Raw genomic sequence first — 17,294 nt, 5'->3', positions numbered from 1 at the left:
AGTTTTACATTCTTACCAGCAATCCACAAGGTTCCAATTTCTCCACACCCTCATGAACACTTGGTTTTTTTCTTTTTTTATTATTGTTATACTTTAAGGTCTGGGATACATGTGCAGAACATGCAGGTTTGTTACATAGGTATATATGTGCCATGGTGGTTTGCTGCACCCATCCCCGTCATCTACATTAGGTATTTCTTCTAATGCTATCCCTCCCCTTGTCTCTACCCCACAACAGGCCCCGGTGTGTGATGTTCCCTCCCCGTGTCCAGGTGTTCTCATTGTTTAACTCCCACTTACGACTGAACATGTGGTGTTTGGTTTTCTGTTCCTGTGTTAGCTTGCTGAGAATGTCCCTGCAAAGGATGTGACTTACCCTTTAAAGTCTGCATGGTATTCCATGGTGTATATGTGCCATATTTTCTTTATCCAGTCTATCATTGATGGACATTTGGGTTGGTTCCAAGTCTTTGCTATTGTGAATAGTGCTGCAATAAACATACATGTGTATGTGTCTTTTTTATTTTTATTTTTATTTTTTGAGACGGAGTCTCGCTCTGTCGCCCAGGCTGGAGTGCAGCGGCTGGATCTCGGCTCACTGCAAGCTCCGCCTCCTGGGTTCACGCCATTCTCCTGCCTCAGCCTCCCGAGTAGCTGGGACTACAGGCGCCCGCCACCTCGCCCAGCTAGTTTTTTTGTATTTTTTTTTTAGTAGAGACGGGGTTTCTCCGTGTTAGCCAAGATGGTCTCGATCTCCTGACCTTGTGATCCGCCCGTCTTGGCCTCCCAAAGTGCTGGGATTACAGGCTTGAGCCACCGTGCCCGGCCGTATGTGTTTTTATAGTAGAATGATTTCTAATCCTTTCGGTATATACCCAGTATTGGGATTGCTGGGTCAAATGGATTTCTGGTTCTAGATCCTTGAGGAATCGCCACACTGGTTGAACTAATTTACACTCCCACCAACAGTATAAAAGTGTTCCTGTTTCTCCACATCCTCTCCAGCATCTGTTGTTTCCTGACTTTTTAATGATCACCATTCTAACTGGTGTGAGATGGTATTTCATCGTGCTTTTGATTTGCATTTCTCTAGTGACCAGTGATGATGAGCTTTTTTTTGTATGTTTGTTGGTCGCATCAGTGCCTTCTTTTGAATAATAGCATTCTTAGTAAGTGTGAAGTGGTGTCACTTTGTGATTTTGATCTGCATTTCCCTAATGGCCGGCGATACTGAACATCTTTACATGTCCTTATTTATTGACCATTTGTGTATCTTTGAAGAAATAGCCATTCTAGTCATTTATCCATTTATTTTTTTAAATTTTTAAAACTTGTTGTTGTTTTTTTATTTTTTAAACACAGGGCTTCACTCTGTCGCCCAGGCTAGAATGCAGTGGCATGATTGTAAGCTCACTGCAGCCTCAATCTCCTAGGCTCAAGGGATCCTCTAGCCTTAGCCTCCCATATTGCTAGTACTACAGGCACACACCACCACACCTGGCTAATTATTATTTTGTAGACACAGGGTCTCGCTAGGTAACCCAGGCTGACCTTGAACTCCTGGGCCAGAGTGATCCTCCCACTTTGGCCTCCCAAAGTGCCGAGATTACAAGCATGATTCACCATGCCCAACCCTTTGTCCATTTTTAAAATTGGGTAGTTTATTTTGCTGCTGGATTGTAGGAGTTTTATGTATTCTAGATACTAAATTCTTATGAGATACATGACTTACAAATGCAGTTGATCCTTGAACAAGTGGTGGTGGTGGATACCAACACCTGTGCAGTCAAAAATCTGTGTGTAACTTAATTTTTTTTTTCCTTTCTTGAGACAAGGTCCAGCACTGTTGCTTAGGATGGAGTGCAGTGGCAAGATCGTAGCTAACTACAGCCTGTAACTCCTGGACTGAAGTAGTCTCCTGTCTCAGCCTCCCAAGTAGCTAGGACTACAGGCATGCGCCACACCTCAAATTTTTTTTTATTTATTTATTTATTTATTTTTTTTTTTTTTTTAGAGACAGGGTCTTGCTATGTTGTCCAGGTTGGTTTTGAACTCCTGGTCTCAAACAGTCCTCCTGCCTCAGCCTCCCAAAGTGCTGAGATTACAGGCATGAGCCTCAACACTCAGTCTGCTTATAACTTTTGATTTCCACAAAACTTTACTAATAGCCTACTGTTGATTAGAAGCCTTAATAATATTTAAACAGCTAACATATATTTTGTATATGTATTTGATACCGTATTCTTAAAGTAAGCTAGAGAAAAGAGTTATTAAAAATCATAAAGAGAAAATATATTTACTATTCATTAACTGAATGTGGATCATTATACAAGTCTTCATGCCCATCATCTTTGTGTTGAATAGACTGAGGAAGAGCAGGAGTTGCTCTTGCTGTCTCAGGGCTGGCAGAGGTGGAAAAAATTCGCACATAATTGGAACTGTACAGTTCACACCCGTGTTCCAAGACTGGCCGTATTTTCTCCCATTTTGTGGGTTGTCTTTTCACTTTCTTGATAGTGTCCTTTGTTCCACAAGTTTTTAATTTTATGAAGACCAATTTAATTATTATTTCTTTTGTTTCTTGTGCTTTTGGTGTCATATCCAAGATGTCATTACCAAATCTGACATCATGTTTCTTCCCTGTACTTACTTCTAAGAGTTTTATAGGTTTAGATCTTTGATTCATTTTGAGTTAATTTTTGTACAAAGTATAAGGTAAGGGCCCAGCTTCATTATTTTGAATTGGATATCCAGTTTTCCCAGCACTATTCGTTGAAAAGACTGTCCTTTCGCCATTGAGTGGTATTGGCACCCTTGTTAAAAGTGAAAGTTTATTTCTGAGCTTTCTATTTTATTCCATGTGTCTGTGTGTCTGTCCTTAGGTCAGTACTGTTTTGATTACTGTAGTTGTGTTGTAACTTTTGAAATCACAACGTGTGAGTCTTCCAACTTTGTTCTTTTTCAAGATTGTTTTGGTTACTCAGTGTCTCTTAAGATTCCATGTGACTTTTAGGATGGATTTTTCTATTTCTCCAAGAAATACAGTATGATATTGAGTATGATATTATCATTTGCTAATGTATTGAAACACAACTGATTTTTACATGTTAATTTTGTGTCCAGCAGCTTTGCTGAATTAATTTGTTCTGACAAGTGAGAGAGAGGGTGTGTGTGTATGTAATTTGGGGTCATTTTCTCATGTATAAGATCGTGTCATCTATGAACAGAGAAATGTCATTGGGATTTTAATAGGGATTACATTGAATTGTAAATCATTTTGGATAGCATGGACATCTTAACAATTTTAACTCTTCTTATCCATGAACACTGGATTTTTATCATTTATTTAGATTTTATTTAATATCTTTCAAAGTTTTGTGTGGCTTTCAGCGTATCAATTTTTGGCCTCTTTGGTCAAGTTTATTCCTAATTCTTCTTTTAGATGCTGTTGTAAGTGGAACTGCTTTTTAAATTTCCTCTTCAATTTGCTCATTTGCTAATGTATTAAAACAACTGATTTTTACATGTGAATTTTGTGTCTGGCAACTGCGGAATTAATTTGGTAGCCCTAACGGGGGGTGTGTGTGTGTGTGTGTGTGTGTAATTTGGGGGAGGTTTCTTACATAGAAGATCATGTCATCCATGAACAGATATTTATACTTTTTCCTTTCAGGATGCCTTTTGTCTTTTTCTTACCTAATGCCTCTGGCTAAGATTTCCGATATCATGTTGAATACAAGATGAAAAAGCAGGCTTCCTCGTTTTATTCCTGTCTTAGGGGAAAAGCATTTGTCTTTGACCATTGAGTTTGATATTATCTGTGGGTTTTTCCCAAATGACCTTTACTATGTGAAGTAAGTTTCCTTCTGTCTCTTGTTTATTGAGTGTTTTTATCATGAAAGGGTCTTCAATTTTTCAGATTCTTTTTTGCAACAATTGAGATGATCATGTTTCGGTCTTTCCTCCTTCATCCTGTCAATGTGGTATATTACGTTGATTTTGGATTTTGTTTTATTTTCTTGTTTGTTTGTTTTGAGACAGGGTCTCCCTCAGTTGCCCAGGCTGGAATGCTGTGGTATGATCTCAGCTCACAGCAACCTTTGCCTCCTGGACCCAAGCAGCCCTCCCGCCTCAGCCCTCTGAGTTGCTGAGACCAAAGGCACACACCACCACACCAGGCTAATTTTTAAAATTTTTTTGTTTTGTATATTTGAGATCTCACTATGTTACACAGGCTGGTCTCAAACTCCTGAGCTGAAGTGATGCTTTCACATCAGCCACCCAAAGTGCTGGGAGTATAGGCATGGGCCTGCTGCGTTGATTTTCATATGTCATTATCCTTGTGTTTTAGAAATAAATCCCACTAGATAAAGATGTATAATCTTTTTATCACAAATTTGTTTAACATCATTGTTGCTTTGGCATCCATTTTTAGGCCTAACATAAGTTGTTTGAAACCGAGTCATACCACCTCACCTTTGGCTTACTTAAAACTTTCCCTCCCCATGTGGCTGTTTGCAGTGTGGGTCACTTGTTCTACATCTCACTGACCCAGCATACCCCATAGCTGCTTAGCACAATAAAACCAGAGTCAACACCAGAGTCATGCAAATAATTTCCCCCCTTTATGCATATTTTCTTTAAATTAGCCAATTCACAACCCCTGCTGGAAAGCCTTAAGAGATAATGCCTGTGAACCTTAATAATAACAGAATTCCATAGATTCACTCTTACCTGTGATTAGCAAAATGCTTCTTTTATTTCATGTGTTTTGTTTTGCTGTCTCTGTGTCTCACCTGACTGACATACACGTACCTAACTTTCCTCCCACTGTCTCAGAGAGTGGCTCTCTTGGTAGGAATAAACCAGACACAGGTCAGACAAGAACCACGAGGGCATCTGCTAGTGTAAACAGGTTTCCTGTGAGACGTACACTTGGTCACAGGTCAGGCAACAAGGCATTGGCCCATTCACCAAGGTAAAGAAGTATCCTCTTTGGATTTACTGTAAACATCAGTGACCACCTCCTCTAGAACCTTGTCAGGGCAGGGTAGAGTTCATGGCCACTCTCCAGAGAGAGACCCGAAGACCAAGTTAGAAGAAAACAAAATCTCTTAATATGCTGATTTGGTTTATTAGTATTTTGTTGAGGATATTTGCATCCGTATTGACAAGGGATATTGATCTGTAATTTTCTTATAGTGTCTTAATATGGCTTGGTTATCAGGGTAATGCAGCCTCTTAGAGTTAGTATTCCTCCATCTTTTAGTTTTTTGGAAGAATTTGAGATGGAATGGTGTTAATTCTTCCGTAAATGTTTGGTAGAATTCAGCAGTGAAACTTATCTGGTCCAGGGCTTTTCATGTGTAGGAGGTTTTTGAATCCTTTTTGAACCTCTTTACTAATTATAAGTCTACTCGGATTTTCTAATTCATGAGTCAGTCTTGGAAGGTTGTGTGTTTCTAGGAGTCTGTCCATTTCATGTAGATTATCCAGTTTGTTGGCATACAATTGTTTACAATAATCTCTCATAATTTTTTACTTCTTGGCTGGACGTGGTGGCTCACACCTGTAATCCCAGTACGTTTGAAGGCCAAGCTGGGTGGATCACTTGAGGTCAGTAGTTTGAGACCAGCCTGGTCAACATGTCGAAACCCTGTCTCTACTAAAAATACAAAAATTAGTCAGGTGTGGTAGTAGGCACCTGTAGTCCCAGCTACTTGGGAGGCTGAGGCAGGAGAATCGCTTGAACCCGGGAGGTGGAAGTTGCAGTGAGATGAGATTGTGCCACTGCACTCCAGCCTGGGTGACAGCAAGACTTCATCTCAAAAAAATAATAATTTTTTTTCCTTAAAATTGATAGTACTGTCTCCACTTTTATTTCTCATTTTTTTAACTTGAGACTTCTCTTTTCTAGTTATTCTAGCTACAGATTTGTCAGTTTTGCTGATCTTTTCAAATAATCGACTTTTGGCTTTATTGATGTTGTTTCTTTATCCTGTCTTATTTATTTTTGCTCTAATCTTTATTATTTCTTATGCTACTTTTGGGTAATTTTCTCTTTTTCCATTGTCTTATGGTATATAGTTAGGTTGTTAATTTGCAATATTTTAAAATTGTGTGTGTAGCTGTAAGTTTCCCTGTTAGCACTGTTTTATTGCATCTCATGAGTTTGGTATGTTGTGTTTTCATTTTCATTTGTCTTGAAGCATTTATTCTTTGACCTGTTGGTAGTTTGTGGTGTTTAATTTGTACATGTTTGAATTTTGCAGTTTTTTGTTTTTGATTTCCAGTTTCCTTTCATTGTCATAGAGACAAATACATTTTATGATTTCAATTTTTTGAAATTTATTAAGACTTTTTTGTGGCCTAACATATGGTCTATTCTGAGAATGTTCTAAGTGGCCTTGTATGAAAAAAAAAAAGGTATATTTTACTGTTGACTAGAGTGTTTTGTGTATGTCTGTTAGGATCTGTTAGTTTACGGTGTTGTTCAGGTCTTCTGTTTCCTTATTGATACTCTGTCTGGATGTTTTATCCAATGTTGAAAGTGGAATATTAAAGTCTTCTATTATTACTATTGGACTATTTTTCCTTCAGTTCTGTCAACGTTTGCTTCATATATTTGGGTCTTCGATGTGTACTGCATAATTGCTTATAATTGTTATATCTTACTGGTGAATTGGCCTTTTTGTCAATTTATAATGTCCTTTCTCTCTTGTAAGAATTTTTTATTTAAAGTCTGTTTTGCCTGATACCAGTAAAGCCATCTCAGATCTCTCTTGATTACTATTTGCATGGAGTATTTTCTTCCATCCTTTGACTTTCAACCTGTGTATGGCATAAGGTATAAAGTGTGTCTCTCGTGAACAGCATGTAGTTGGATCATGTTTTTTTTTTTTTTAATTCATTCTGCCAATCTTTGTCTTTTAATTGGAGAGTTTAATCAATTTACATTTAAAGTAATTATTGATGAGGAAAGACTTCTGCCATTTGCTGTTTTCTGTATCTTATCACTCTTTTATTCCTCTTTCCCCCATTAGAGCCCTCTTTTGTGTTTAGTTGCTTTTTCTTTTTAGTATGATGTATTTTTTAAAATCTCGTTTGTAGTTGTGTTAAAAAAACATAAAATTTATTATCGTAACCATTTTTTAGTGTAACTTCAGTAGTGTTAACCATATTCATATTACCATGCAATAGATTTCTAGAGCACTTCCATCTTGCAAACTAAAGCTATACTCATTGAACAACAACATATTTCTTCCTGCTTCCAACCTCTGGCCAGCACAATATTACTTCTGCGTTTTTATGAATTTTACTGTGTTAGATACCTTGTATAAGTGGACTCAGGCAGCATTTGTTTTTCTGTGACTGGCTTATTTTACTTATAATAATGTCCTAAAGATTCATCCATGTTGGCCGGGCGCGGTGGCTCAAGCCTGTAATCCCAGCACTTTGGGAGGCCGAGACGGGCGGATCACGAGGTCAGGAGATCGAGACTATCCTGGCTAACCCGGTGAAACCCCGTCTCTACTAAAAAATACAAAAAACTAGCCGGGCGAGGCAGCGGGCACCTGTAGTCCCAGCTACTCGGGAGGCTGAGGCAGGAGAATGGCGTGAACCCGGGAGGCGGAGCTTGCAGTGAGCTGAGATCCGGCCACTGCACTCCCGCCTGGGCGACAAAGTGAGACTCCGTCTCAAAAAAAAAAAAAAAAAAAAAAAAAAAGATTCATCCATGTTATAAGCATTGATAGAATTTCCTGTTTTAAGGCTGCATAATACTTTTTTTATGTATATACTACATGTTAAAAATCCCTTCATTTGTCAGTGAACATTTGGATTGTCTGCTGTAATGAACATGGATATTGCAAATGTTATAGTATTAGGTTTTGCTTCCCTTCTTGTTTCCTTTTTGTGTTTATCTTGTAGACTATTTTTTATCGTTAACATGGAGATTACATATAACATCCTAAAGTTATAACAAACCAATGTGAGTTAATACGAACATAATTTTAACTTCACGAAAAACTGTACTTCTCTGCAGCTGTTTTTCCAGTATTTTTGATGTCACAAATTAATCTCTATACTCTGTGTGCTCAATAATATAGATTTGTAATTTATACATTTGTCTTTTAAATCCTGTAGAAAATAAAGTAGAATTATAAACCAAAATTGCAATAATACTGACTTTCCCATTTACCCATGTATTTACCTTAACCAGAGATCTTAATATCCTCATGTGACTTTGAGGTACTGTCTAGTGTCCTCTCATTGCAACCTGAAGGACTTCCATTACTGTTTCTTACAGGGCAGGTCTAGTGGTAATAGAGTCCTCAACCCTTGTTTATCTGGGACTGTCTTAATTTTTCTCATATTTTTGAAGGCTAGTTTTGCCAAATGTATAATTTTCAGTTGACAGGTTGTTTTTTTCTTTAGTACATCATATATCTCTCTCTCTTCCCATTTCCTTCTGGCTGGCTTCCAAGATTTCTTTTTTGTCTTTTTTTTTTTTTTTTTTTGAGACAGAGTCTTGCTGTCTTGCCCAGACTGGAGGCACTAGCACGATCTCTGCTCACTGCAGTCTCTGCCTCCTGGGTTCAATTGATTCTCCTGCCCCAGCCTCCCTAGTAGCTGGGATTACAGGTGCGCACCACCATGCCTGGCTAATTTTTATATTTTTAGTATAGACAGGGTTTCACCATGTTAGCCAGGCTGGTCTAGAACTCCTGACCTCAGATGATCTGCCTGCCTTGGCCTCCCAAAGTGCTGAGATTATAGGCATAAGCCACTGCACCTGGCCTTTTTTTTTTTTTTGGAGATGGAGTTTTGCTCTGTCACCCAGGCTAGAGTACAGTGGTGTGATCTTGGCTCACTGCAACCTCTGCCTCCCAGGTTCAAGCAATTCTCATGTGTAAGCCTCCTGAGTAGCTGGGACTACAGGTGCCCACCACCATGCCCGGTTAATTTTTGTATTTTCAGTGGAGATAGGGTTTGGCTATGTTGGCCAAGCTGATCTCAAGCTCCTGACCTCAAGTGATCACCCACCTCGGCCTCCCAAAGTGCTGGGATTACAATCATGAGCCCCCGCTCCCGGCCTGGCCTCCAAGATTTCTAATATGAGAGATTGACTTATAATCTTCTTGAGTCTCTTTGTATAAGACATGTTGCATCTCTTTTGCTGCGTTCCAGATTTTCTTTTTGGCTTTGCCTTTTTAGAGTTTGATTATGTGTCTTGGTGTATGACTCTTTGGGTTTATCCTATTTGGAGTCTAATAGTGTCTTAGTTCCCTGGAGCTGCTATAACAAATTACTATTAATTGGGTAGCTTAACAGAATTTATTGTCAACAGTTTTGGAGTCTAGAAGTATGAGATCAGTTTGTCAGAAGAGTTGATTTCTTTTGAGGGGTGTGAGGGAAAATCCATTTCATCTCTGTGCTTCAGATTTTGGTGGTTTGCTGGCAATCTTTTGTGCACCTTGGCCTTTGCTGTATCACCCTGATCTCTCCCTTCATCTTCACATGGAGTTCTTCTTGTATATTTGTCTCTGTACCCGAATTTTGCCATTTTTATAAAGATATTAATCATATTGAATTGGGGCCTATCTTAATGACCTCATTTTAACATGATTATAAGGACCCTATATCCAAATAAGGTCATATTTGAGACACTGGAGCTTATAGCTCTCCGGCATATCTTTGAGGGAAGATACAAATCAACTCCTAACATTAGACTTCTTGGGTTGGTAGATTCATGTCTTTCTTTAAATTGGGGACATTTAATGCCATTTTAAAAAATAATTTTTTGCCTGTTTGTCTCTCTCTTCCTTCTGTGACTTCCATAATGTCTGTGTTGGTTCACTTGAGTCCCTTAGGCTTTGTTCACTTCTCTCCATTCTTTTTCTTTCTGCTTCTCAGACTCGATATGTAAATTTTCCTGTCTTCAAGTTCACTGATTATTTTTCTTCTTTTCACTCAATGCTGCTTTTGAACCCCTCTACTGAATTTTTTCTCCTTAGTTATTATACTTTTGAGCTCCAGAATTTCCTTTTTATAATTTGTATCACTTGTTGATATTCTCATTTTATTCATATATTATTTCCCCAAATTTCTTTAGTTCTTTGTTTTCCCTTAGCCCTTTTAACATATTTAAGACAGTTGAGTAGTTTTGATTCGCCTTTTTTTTTTTTCTGGTTGCACATGTCTGTATCTTCTTTATTAAAAGATATTTCAGAAAATATTGAAGCAGCTTCCTTGTCATCTCGTGCCAAGAAAGTTAAGGACATGGACACACATGTGGAGTTTAGGAGTGGAGGTTTAATATGCAGAAGAAAAAGAAGGGAGAACAGCTCTGTCTCTAGTGAGAGAGAGAGGGGCTTCTGAAAGGGAAAGACTGGCTGTCGGTGGATGTGCCGGATTTTATAGGCAGGTTTAAGGAGGTCATGTCTGATTACATAGGGCCCCCAGATTGGTTCAGTCAGGTTTGATGTTTACCTAGCATGCCAGAAAGACTGGCCACCCTACCCTAATCTTATAATGCAAATGGACTTGACTGGCACCATCTTGCGTGCTCCTTACTGTACATGTGGCTGACAAGGAGACAAGGGAGGATGGAGCCACCATTTTAAACAGGTTTGGCACAACTGCTGGTATCTGTGTCTGCAGCTCAATTTTACAGGCTGCTGTTTCTTAGAAAATGATCTGGGGGCTGCTTTTCACTAAACAGGAAAACCTTGCTGAGGACTCCTTCCTGTATTCTCACTATCTGCCTAAGCAATTTCTTTTTTGTTGTTGTTGTTTTTGTTTTTGTTTTTGTTTTGAGATGGAGTCTTGCTGTGTCACCCTGGCTGAGTGCAGTGGCACGATCTTGGCTCACTGCAACCTTCACCTCCCAGGTTCAAGCAATTCTCCTGCCTCAGCCTCCCGAGTAGCTGGGATTACATGCGTGCACCACCACACCTGACTAATGTTGTATTTTTAGTAGAGATGGGGTTTCGCCATGTTGGCCAGGCTGGTCTCAAACTTCTGACCTCAGGTGATCCACCCGCCTGGGCCTCCCAAAGTGCTGGGATTTTAGGCATCAGCTACTGCACCTAGCCTCAGTAATTTCTTTTTAACTCCTATATCAATATGAAATGAAACCTAAAGGATCATGAATGTAAAATGAAGTGACAGAGGTCCCTGATGCAGTGACACAGAAACTCCTGATATCAGTCAGTACCTGCAAGCCCTATTCAGTCCCCTTTCAGGATTACTGCTTACTTCTGGTTTTCAGTGAGGTCAGGAATTCTTGACACTTTGTGTCTTATCTTTACAGTTAGTTTCATGCTTTCATATGTTTTCATGTTAATGTCCTTTCATTTCAACTTTAAGAACTTACAGAATTTCTTGTAAGGCAGGTATAGTGGTGATGAACTCCCATAGCTCTTGTTTGGGATTAAAAGAGTTGTGCTTTTTAAAAAAAAAAAACAAACAGAAAACAAAAAAATGGAGTCTGGCTCTGTCGCCCACTCTGGAGTGCAGTGGCATGATCTCAACTCACTGCAACCTCCACCTCCCAGGTTCAAGCAATTCTCCTGCCTCAGCCTCCCAAGTAGCTGGGATTATAGGTATCTGCCACCACGCCAGGGTAATTTTTGTATTTTTAATAAAGACGGAGTCTTACCATGTTACTGGTCTTGAACTCCTGACCTCGTGATCTGCCCACCTCGGCCTCCCAAAGTGCTGGGATTACAGGTGTGAGCCACCACGCCCGGCCAAGAGAGTTGTTTTAAAAGCTGTAGTAGTTAATTTGTTTTGGTACTTTTCCAAACTGTTTCAAAGACCGTTGTTCCTTGTCATGTGTGATCACTGAAGTCCATTGTTTCTTTGGCTTGTGTTCAGCTAATGATTGACAGAGTTTCTTGAATGTCAGGAGCTGAAACAAACAAGAGACAGAGAAAGACGAAGGTGCCTCTTTCCTAGACTTTGCAGACTAGCTCTTTGGTGGGCATTTCTTCACCATTTAGATAGGCTGAGCCTAGGAGTCAGCCTGAGGTCAAAGTTAAAGTCTTTTCATTTCTTTTCTGGGCATGCATCTTGTCAGGGCAGACATGTGGCTTTGTAAACTCTACCATATATATGACTGCTTTTGAATGTCCTAATTTTGTAAAGATTCTCACCCCAGATTCTCCTCCTGGCCTTAGATGGTCTATTGTATGTTTCTATTAATAAACTCCCCTTCCAAGCAGCTGCACTTATGCTCCCCTTTGCCAGTTTTACAAGTGGTCCCTACAATTCTTCCTGCCTGTGTTCTAAGTTATGTGAAACAAAAACTAACTGTTTGCATCAGTCATGTAGGTATCTCCCAGACTTAGGATACATATACCCAGTAATTTGCATATAAGTTCTGGTCTGTTCCTTCTGATTCAAGGGAGGGAACTGAGAACTAGATTGCCACTGCTTAAGACCAGGACCATTGTCATTCTGGGAAGAGGGTAGGGTGAGGGCGAGTAAAAATAACACAAAACTTTCCTGCCATTTAGAAAATTGCTTTTACTTCATTAGGCTTCTTGGTTACTATAAACTTTGGATTGCTTTCTAGAGATCTGATCTAATAAAGTTGGTTAAGACACTTTCTCATTTTTTCAATGTTTCTGTATTGGAACAAGAACTTAAAGTTTCCTAATCTGCTATTTTGTTGGCGTCATTCCTCTGCTGAATTTTTAAGTGTTCACTCTGGCGTACCTGTTACTGGAAGAATTTGTATAATAGCTACTTAGAAATGAAAGTTAAAAGAAAAGTAGTTTTAAAGTAATTTAAATGAAATAAGATAGGGATTCAGAAAATTTTCACTTTCATCATTATACTCACAAGAAAAAATTCATTTTTTCCATTGAAATGGATTTCAGAATATTTTTAACATTAATAATTGGTATTCGAAGAAATAAACTTATAATCCTTGATTTTTTTGGTAGTATAGGAAACTTTAGAAACTATTTTTTGATTATACCAGATAGCACCATTTAATAAGAGAAAAGTCTGTATTACTAAAGAATGCAATCATTCCACAAACCCTACTGAATTATTGTTGATTTAAGGAAGAATTATCAATTCACATTAAGATGAATGGTTGATAATAAACTGGATATTCATATAATGCCAAAGTAGCTCCACATAAATTCTTAAGACTTGGTTATTACAAGGGCGTAAACAGAACTACACATCGAGAGGGGTCAAGATCATCACTGCAATCAGTAAATGAATTTTAGCATATTAGTAGTCATTAAGTATTAGGCCTTGATGTGTTGCAACCTGAGTGAGAAAAAGCCACCTATGACACAGTCTAGCCAAAAAGATTTGCCTTGGATCCATCAAACCCTTAGTAGTAACTTTCAGCCTTTTGAAAATTCAGCAGATAGACCTTACTCCATGGAGGAATAAGCTAAATAGCAGCATGAGGATATAACCACATAAATCCGTAAGGTATGGGGCATTCTGCAGAAAAATTAGCTGACTGTCTTCAACAAGACATGTTCATTAAAAGTAGAGGACTGTGCTAGATTATAAAAGAGTTATGGAGATAACAGTCAGAAGCAGTATATAATCTTAGTTTGTAATGGGTTTGGATCAGTTAAGGAAAACTAAATGTGACCTAGAAATACTAGTTACTGAAACAGAAAAAGTGAGAAATGATAGAAAAATGTAAGTGATTGTGTATGTGGTAAAGTCTAGTTTTGGTAAAAACAAATATACAGGGAGTGTGCGTGTGTATGTATAGAAAAATGTCTTGAAGAATATATACACTAAGTTATCTGGCAGAATGTGACTTTATTTTTATGTCTGTACTAATTTTCTATACTGGTTCTGCAATACAATTTTGTAAAATAAATTACATAACACAATTGATAGATTTACATTCAATTCAAGTTTTAATGTTTTATAATTTCAATGACAGTGCTTGTAATTCATTCAACACTTAACATTTTAAGTTTCTGTGAAATGACAGTGCTTTATTCCTTTATTTGCTAGATAGAGGGCCTGGATTTTTTATTTCTGTTAAAGACAATCGAGGAATTCTATAAAAATGAAGCTGGAGAAAATCTGGAAATCCTCTGTCCAGTTCAAGATCAAGTCTGTGTAGCTAAATTCGAAGATGGAATTTGGTACCGAGCAAAAGTTATCGGTAGGAGAATGCATGCTGTTTCTACAGGGAAATGTTATACTTCAAAACTAATATCATTTGAGTTGGTACCAGTTCAGTCTTGGAAGTAATATTATTTGATCTTACCATTTGCTCTGTCATCTCTCTTTAGAAAGCTAGTGATAATGTTGAAAGGTGAATTTATCTCCTGAGATTTTGTTTGACTTGACTAGAACTTAACCATTGGGAATCTTGCTGGAAAAGTAGTATAGATAGAACAAAGCAACAGAAATTAATTATTCAAAAACTGGTGAACTCTAGCTTCATGTTGACTGTTTGTCTGTCCCATGCTATTTTGATTGTCAAGGTACAAATTAAAGGTAAGTCCTTTGTGTCCTTTCTGCTTCCCTTCAATTTTAATATATTCTTCTTTCCTGGGAATTATTGACCGAACTACTAGTTTTCTTGGTGTATTTTTTCTACTTTTTATACATCCTTCTTAAGTAATTGATTCAACTTATGAAATAATGGGAAGAATAAAAAGTGGGATTGAAGACAGAAGATTTATGAAAATGGAGGTATTAGCAACAAAAATAGTAAAGTTAATTATTTCCCCGCATTGACTAAGACAGAACATTACAGACTAAGCTTTTGTGGGTTATTAAATTAGATATACCATAGGCAGTTTAACCCATTGTGTTGTTTATTTTACATTCTTTCTAGTTTGTAAATATGTCTTTTTATTATTGAAAGGGTGAAAGGCTGGGTGTGGTGGCTCATACCTGTAAATCCCAGTACTTTGGGAGGCTGAGGTGGGCAGATCGCTTGAGGTCAAGCGTTCGAGACTAGCCTGGCCAACATGGCAAAACCCCGTCTGTACTAAAAGTAAAAAGTTAGCCAGGCGTGGTGGTGTGTGCTTGTAAGCCCAGCTACTCAGGAGACTGAGACATGAGAATCACTTGGTCCCGGGAGGCGGAGGTTGCAGTGAGCCAGGATTGCGCCATTGCGCCACTGTACTCCAGCCTGGGTGACAGAGCAAGACTCTGTCTCAAAAAAAAGGCCGGGTGCGATGGCTCACGCTTATAATCCCAGCACTTTGGGAGGCCAAGGCGGGCGGATCACCTGAGGTTGGGAGTTCAAGACCAGCCTGACCAACATGGAGAAACCTCGTGTCTACTAAAAATACAAAATTAGCTGGGCGTGGTGGTGCATGCCTGTAATCCCAGCTGCTTAGGAGGCTGAGGCAGGAGAATCACTTGAACCCAGGAGGCAGAGGTTGCAGTGAGCCAAGATTGTGCCATTGTACTCCAGCCTGGGCAACAAGAACGAAACTCCGTCTCAAGGAAAAAAAAAAAAAAGAGAAGTCGCCCAGCTAATTTTTTTGTGTTTTCAGTAGAGACAGGATTTTGCCACGTTAGTTGGGCTGGTCTCAAACTCCTGACTTCAAGTGATCTGCCCGCCTCAGTCTCCCACTCCCAAAGGATTGGGATTACAGGCGTGAGCCACTGTGCTCGACAATTTTCTTTAAATTTAATTTGATACTGTTTAAAATGTTTTTTCCATTATTAAGGTAATCTAAGATCTTTACAAGTTTCTCCTAATATATAATCAGTTCTGTTTGTGTCAAAACTATTCTTGCAACCTGAATTTTCTATCCTTCATTTGTCACCATTGATTTTAATTTTGTTAGTGGTTAGTGACTTGAACTAAAAATTTTCAAATGTGGTTCTTATGAATGTCTTAGTCTGTTTTGTGCTGCTGTAATAAAATACTACAGACTGGGTAGTTTATAAACAATAGAAATTTACTTCTCAGTTCTAGAGTCTAAAAAGTCTAAGATCAAGGCACTGTTTTGTTGAGGGCTTAGTCTCTGTTTCCGAGATGATGCCTTGTTGCTGCATCCTCCAGAGCGGACGGATGCTGTGTCCTCTGATGCCAGAGGTTCGAAAAAGGAAGGCAAGCTCCCTTCACCACGCCCTTTTATAAGGGCACCTAATCCTATTTATGAGGGCAGAGCCCTCATGACTCAGTCACCTCCCAGGTACTGCTGCATTAGGGATCAAGTTTCAACATGAATTTTGGAGACAAAAACGTTCCAACGATTGCAGTGAAGATACCACTGTATAGTTTGGTAAATATCTTTGGAGCAGACAAAGGCATTTTTCATGACACTAAGGACTTCGCAACTGCTTTTCAAATTAGGATTATTGGCTTGAAAATGTTAACTATTTGGTGAACAATAAGGCCTCTGAAATCTTTGAGTAGTAACATTTGGGGAAGATGGAGTGTCCATGGTGCTCATTCTGCTGCTTCTTCATTTCTGTTAGCACCACTTTTGGGGATACTAATAGAAATGTATGTGTGATTTGTGTGGTCCATTTTCCTGTATCTTCTGTGGCCCTGTTGAACTCCACCTTGAAGATGATACTTGTTTTGGTGAATAGTAGCTCTTTTGCTTTTTATCTGCCTAATTTAAAAGTTAATGCTAAAAGACACACTCCACTTCCCTCCTTGAAGGCAATTACTTTTCATTCTTTCAGCTATTTTGTTGTTTACTTGTGTTCCTTCTTTTACTAATATGTCATACTTCACTTGACACTTCAATTTTAGATATTACCTGTTATTCTGTCAGACAAGTTTTGGATCTCCATAGCCCTTTTGTCCTCCTTTTTCTCTTTTCTATAGTTATATCACAATTTTTCATTAAATTCGTACTCTGTGTAAATAAAGCCATAAAGTATACTTCGTTTAATTCTATTGTGAGTTCATATTTCACTTTATTTTCTTTTAATTTGTAAGTGTATTTTTAGTAGTTCAAAACTATTTTCCATATGATTAGACTCTTCAGATGAATGTTAGTATGATTTTTTTTTTTTTTCTTAAAGCATGAAAACATCCTTTTTGAGACGGTCTTACTCTGTTATCCAGGCCAGAGTGCAGTGGAACATGATCATGGCTCACTGCAACCTCTGCTTCCTGGGCTCAAGCAATCCTCCCACCTCAACCCCCAGGTTAACCGGGGCTACAGGCACTTGCCACCACGCCTGGCTAATTTATATATATATTTTTGTAGAGATGGGGTCAAACTCCTAGGCTCAAGTGATCCTTCTGCCTCTGCCTCCCAAAGCACTAAGATTACAGGTGTGAGCCATCACATGTAGCCAGAAACATCCTG

At 38.6% G+C, this 17,294-nt stretch overlaps 1 protein-coding gene across 9 annotated transcripts in view; it reads left to right on the top strand.

Annotated features, from left to right (window-relative positions):
• LOC105490240 (ring finger protein 17) overlaps positions 1-17,294 on the top strand; it is a 114,326-nt gene that overhangs the window by 47,020 nt on the left and 50,012 nt on the right. For all 9 annotated transcript variants that reach the window (XM_011755664.2, XM_011755665.2, XM_011755663.2 and 6 more), the window contains one exon: positions 14,008-14,161. In XM_011755664.2, the coding sequence (XP_011753966.2) occupies positions 14,008-14,161 (154 nt within the window). The remainder of the gene's footprint in view (positions 1-14,007; positions 14,162-17,294) is intronic.

Source organism: Macaca nemestrina, chromosome 16, assembly GCF_043159975.1.
Source record: "Macaca nemestrina isolate mMacNem1 chromosome 16, mMacNem.hap1, whole genome shotgun sequence".
Classification (NCBI taxonomy): domain Eukaryota; kingdom Metazoa; phylum Chordata; class Mammalia; order Primates; family Cercopithecidae; genus Macaca; species Macaca nemestrina.
Note: the sequence above shows the minus strand (reverse complement) of the source record. Positions and strands in the feature narration are given on the sequence as shown.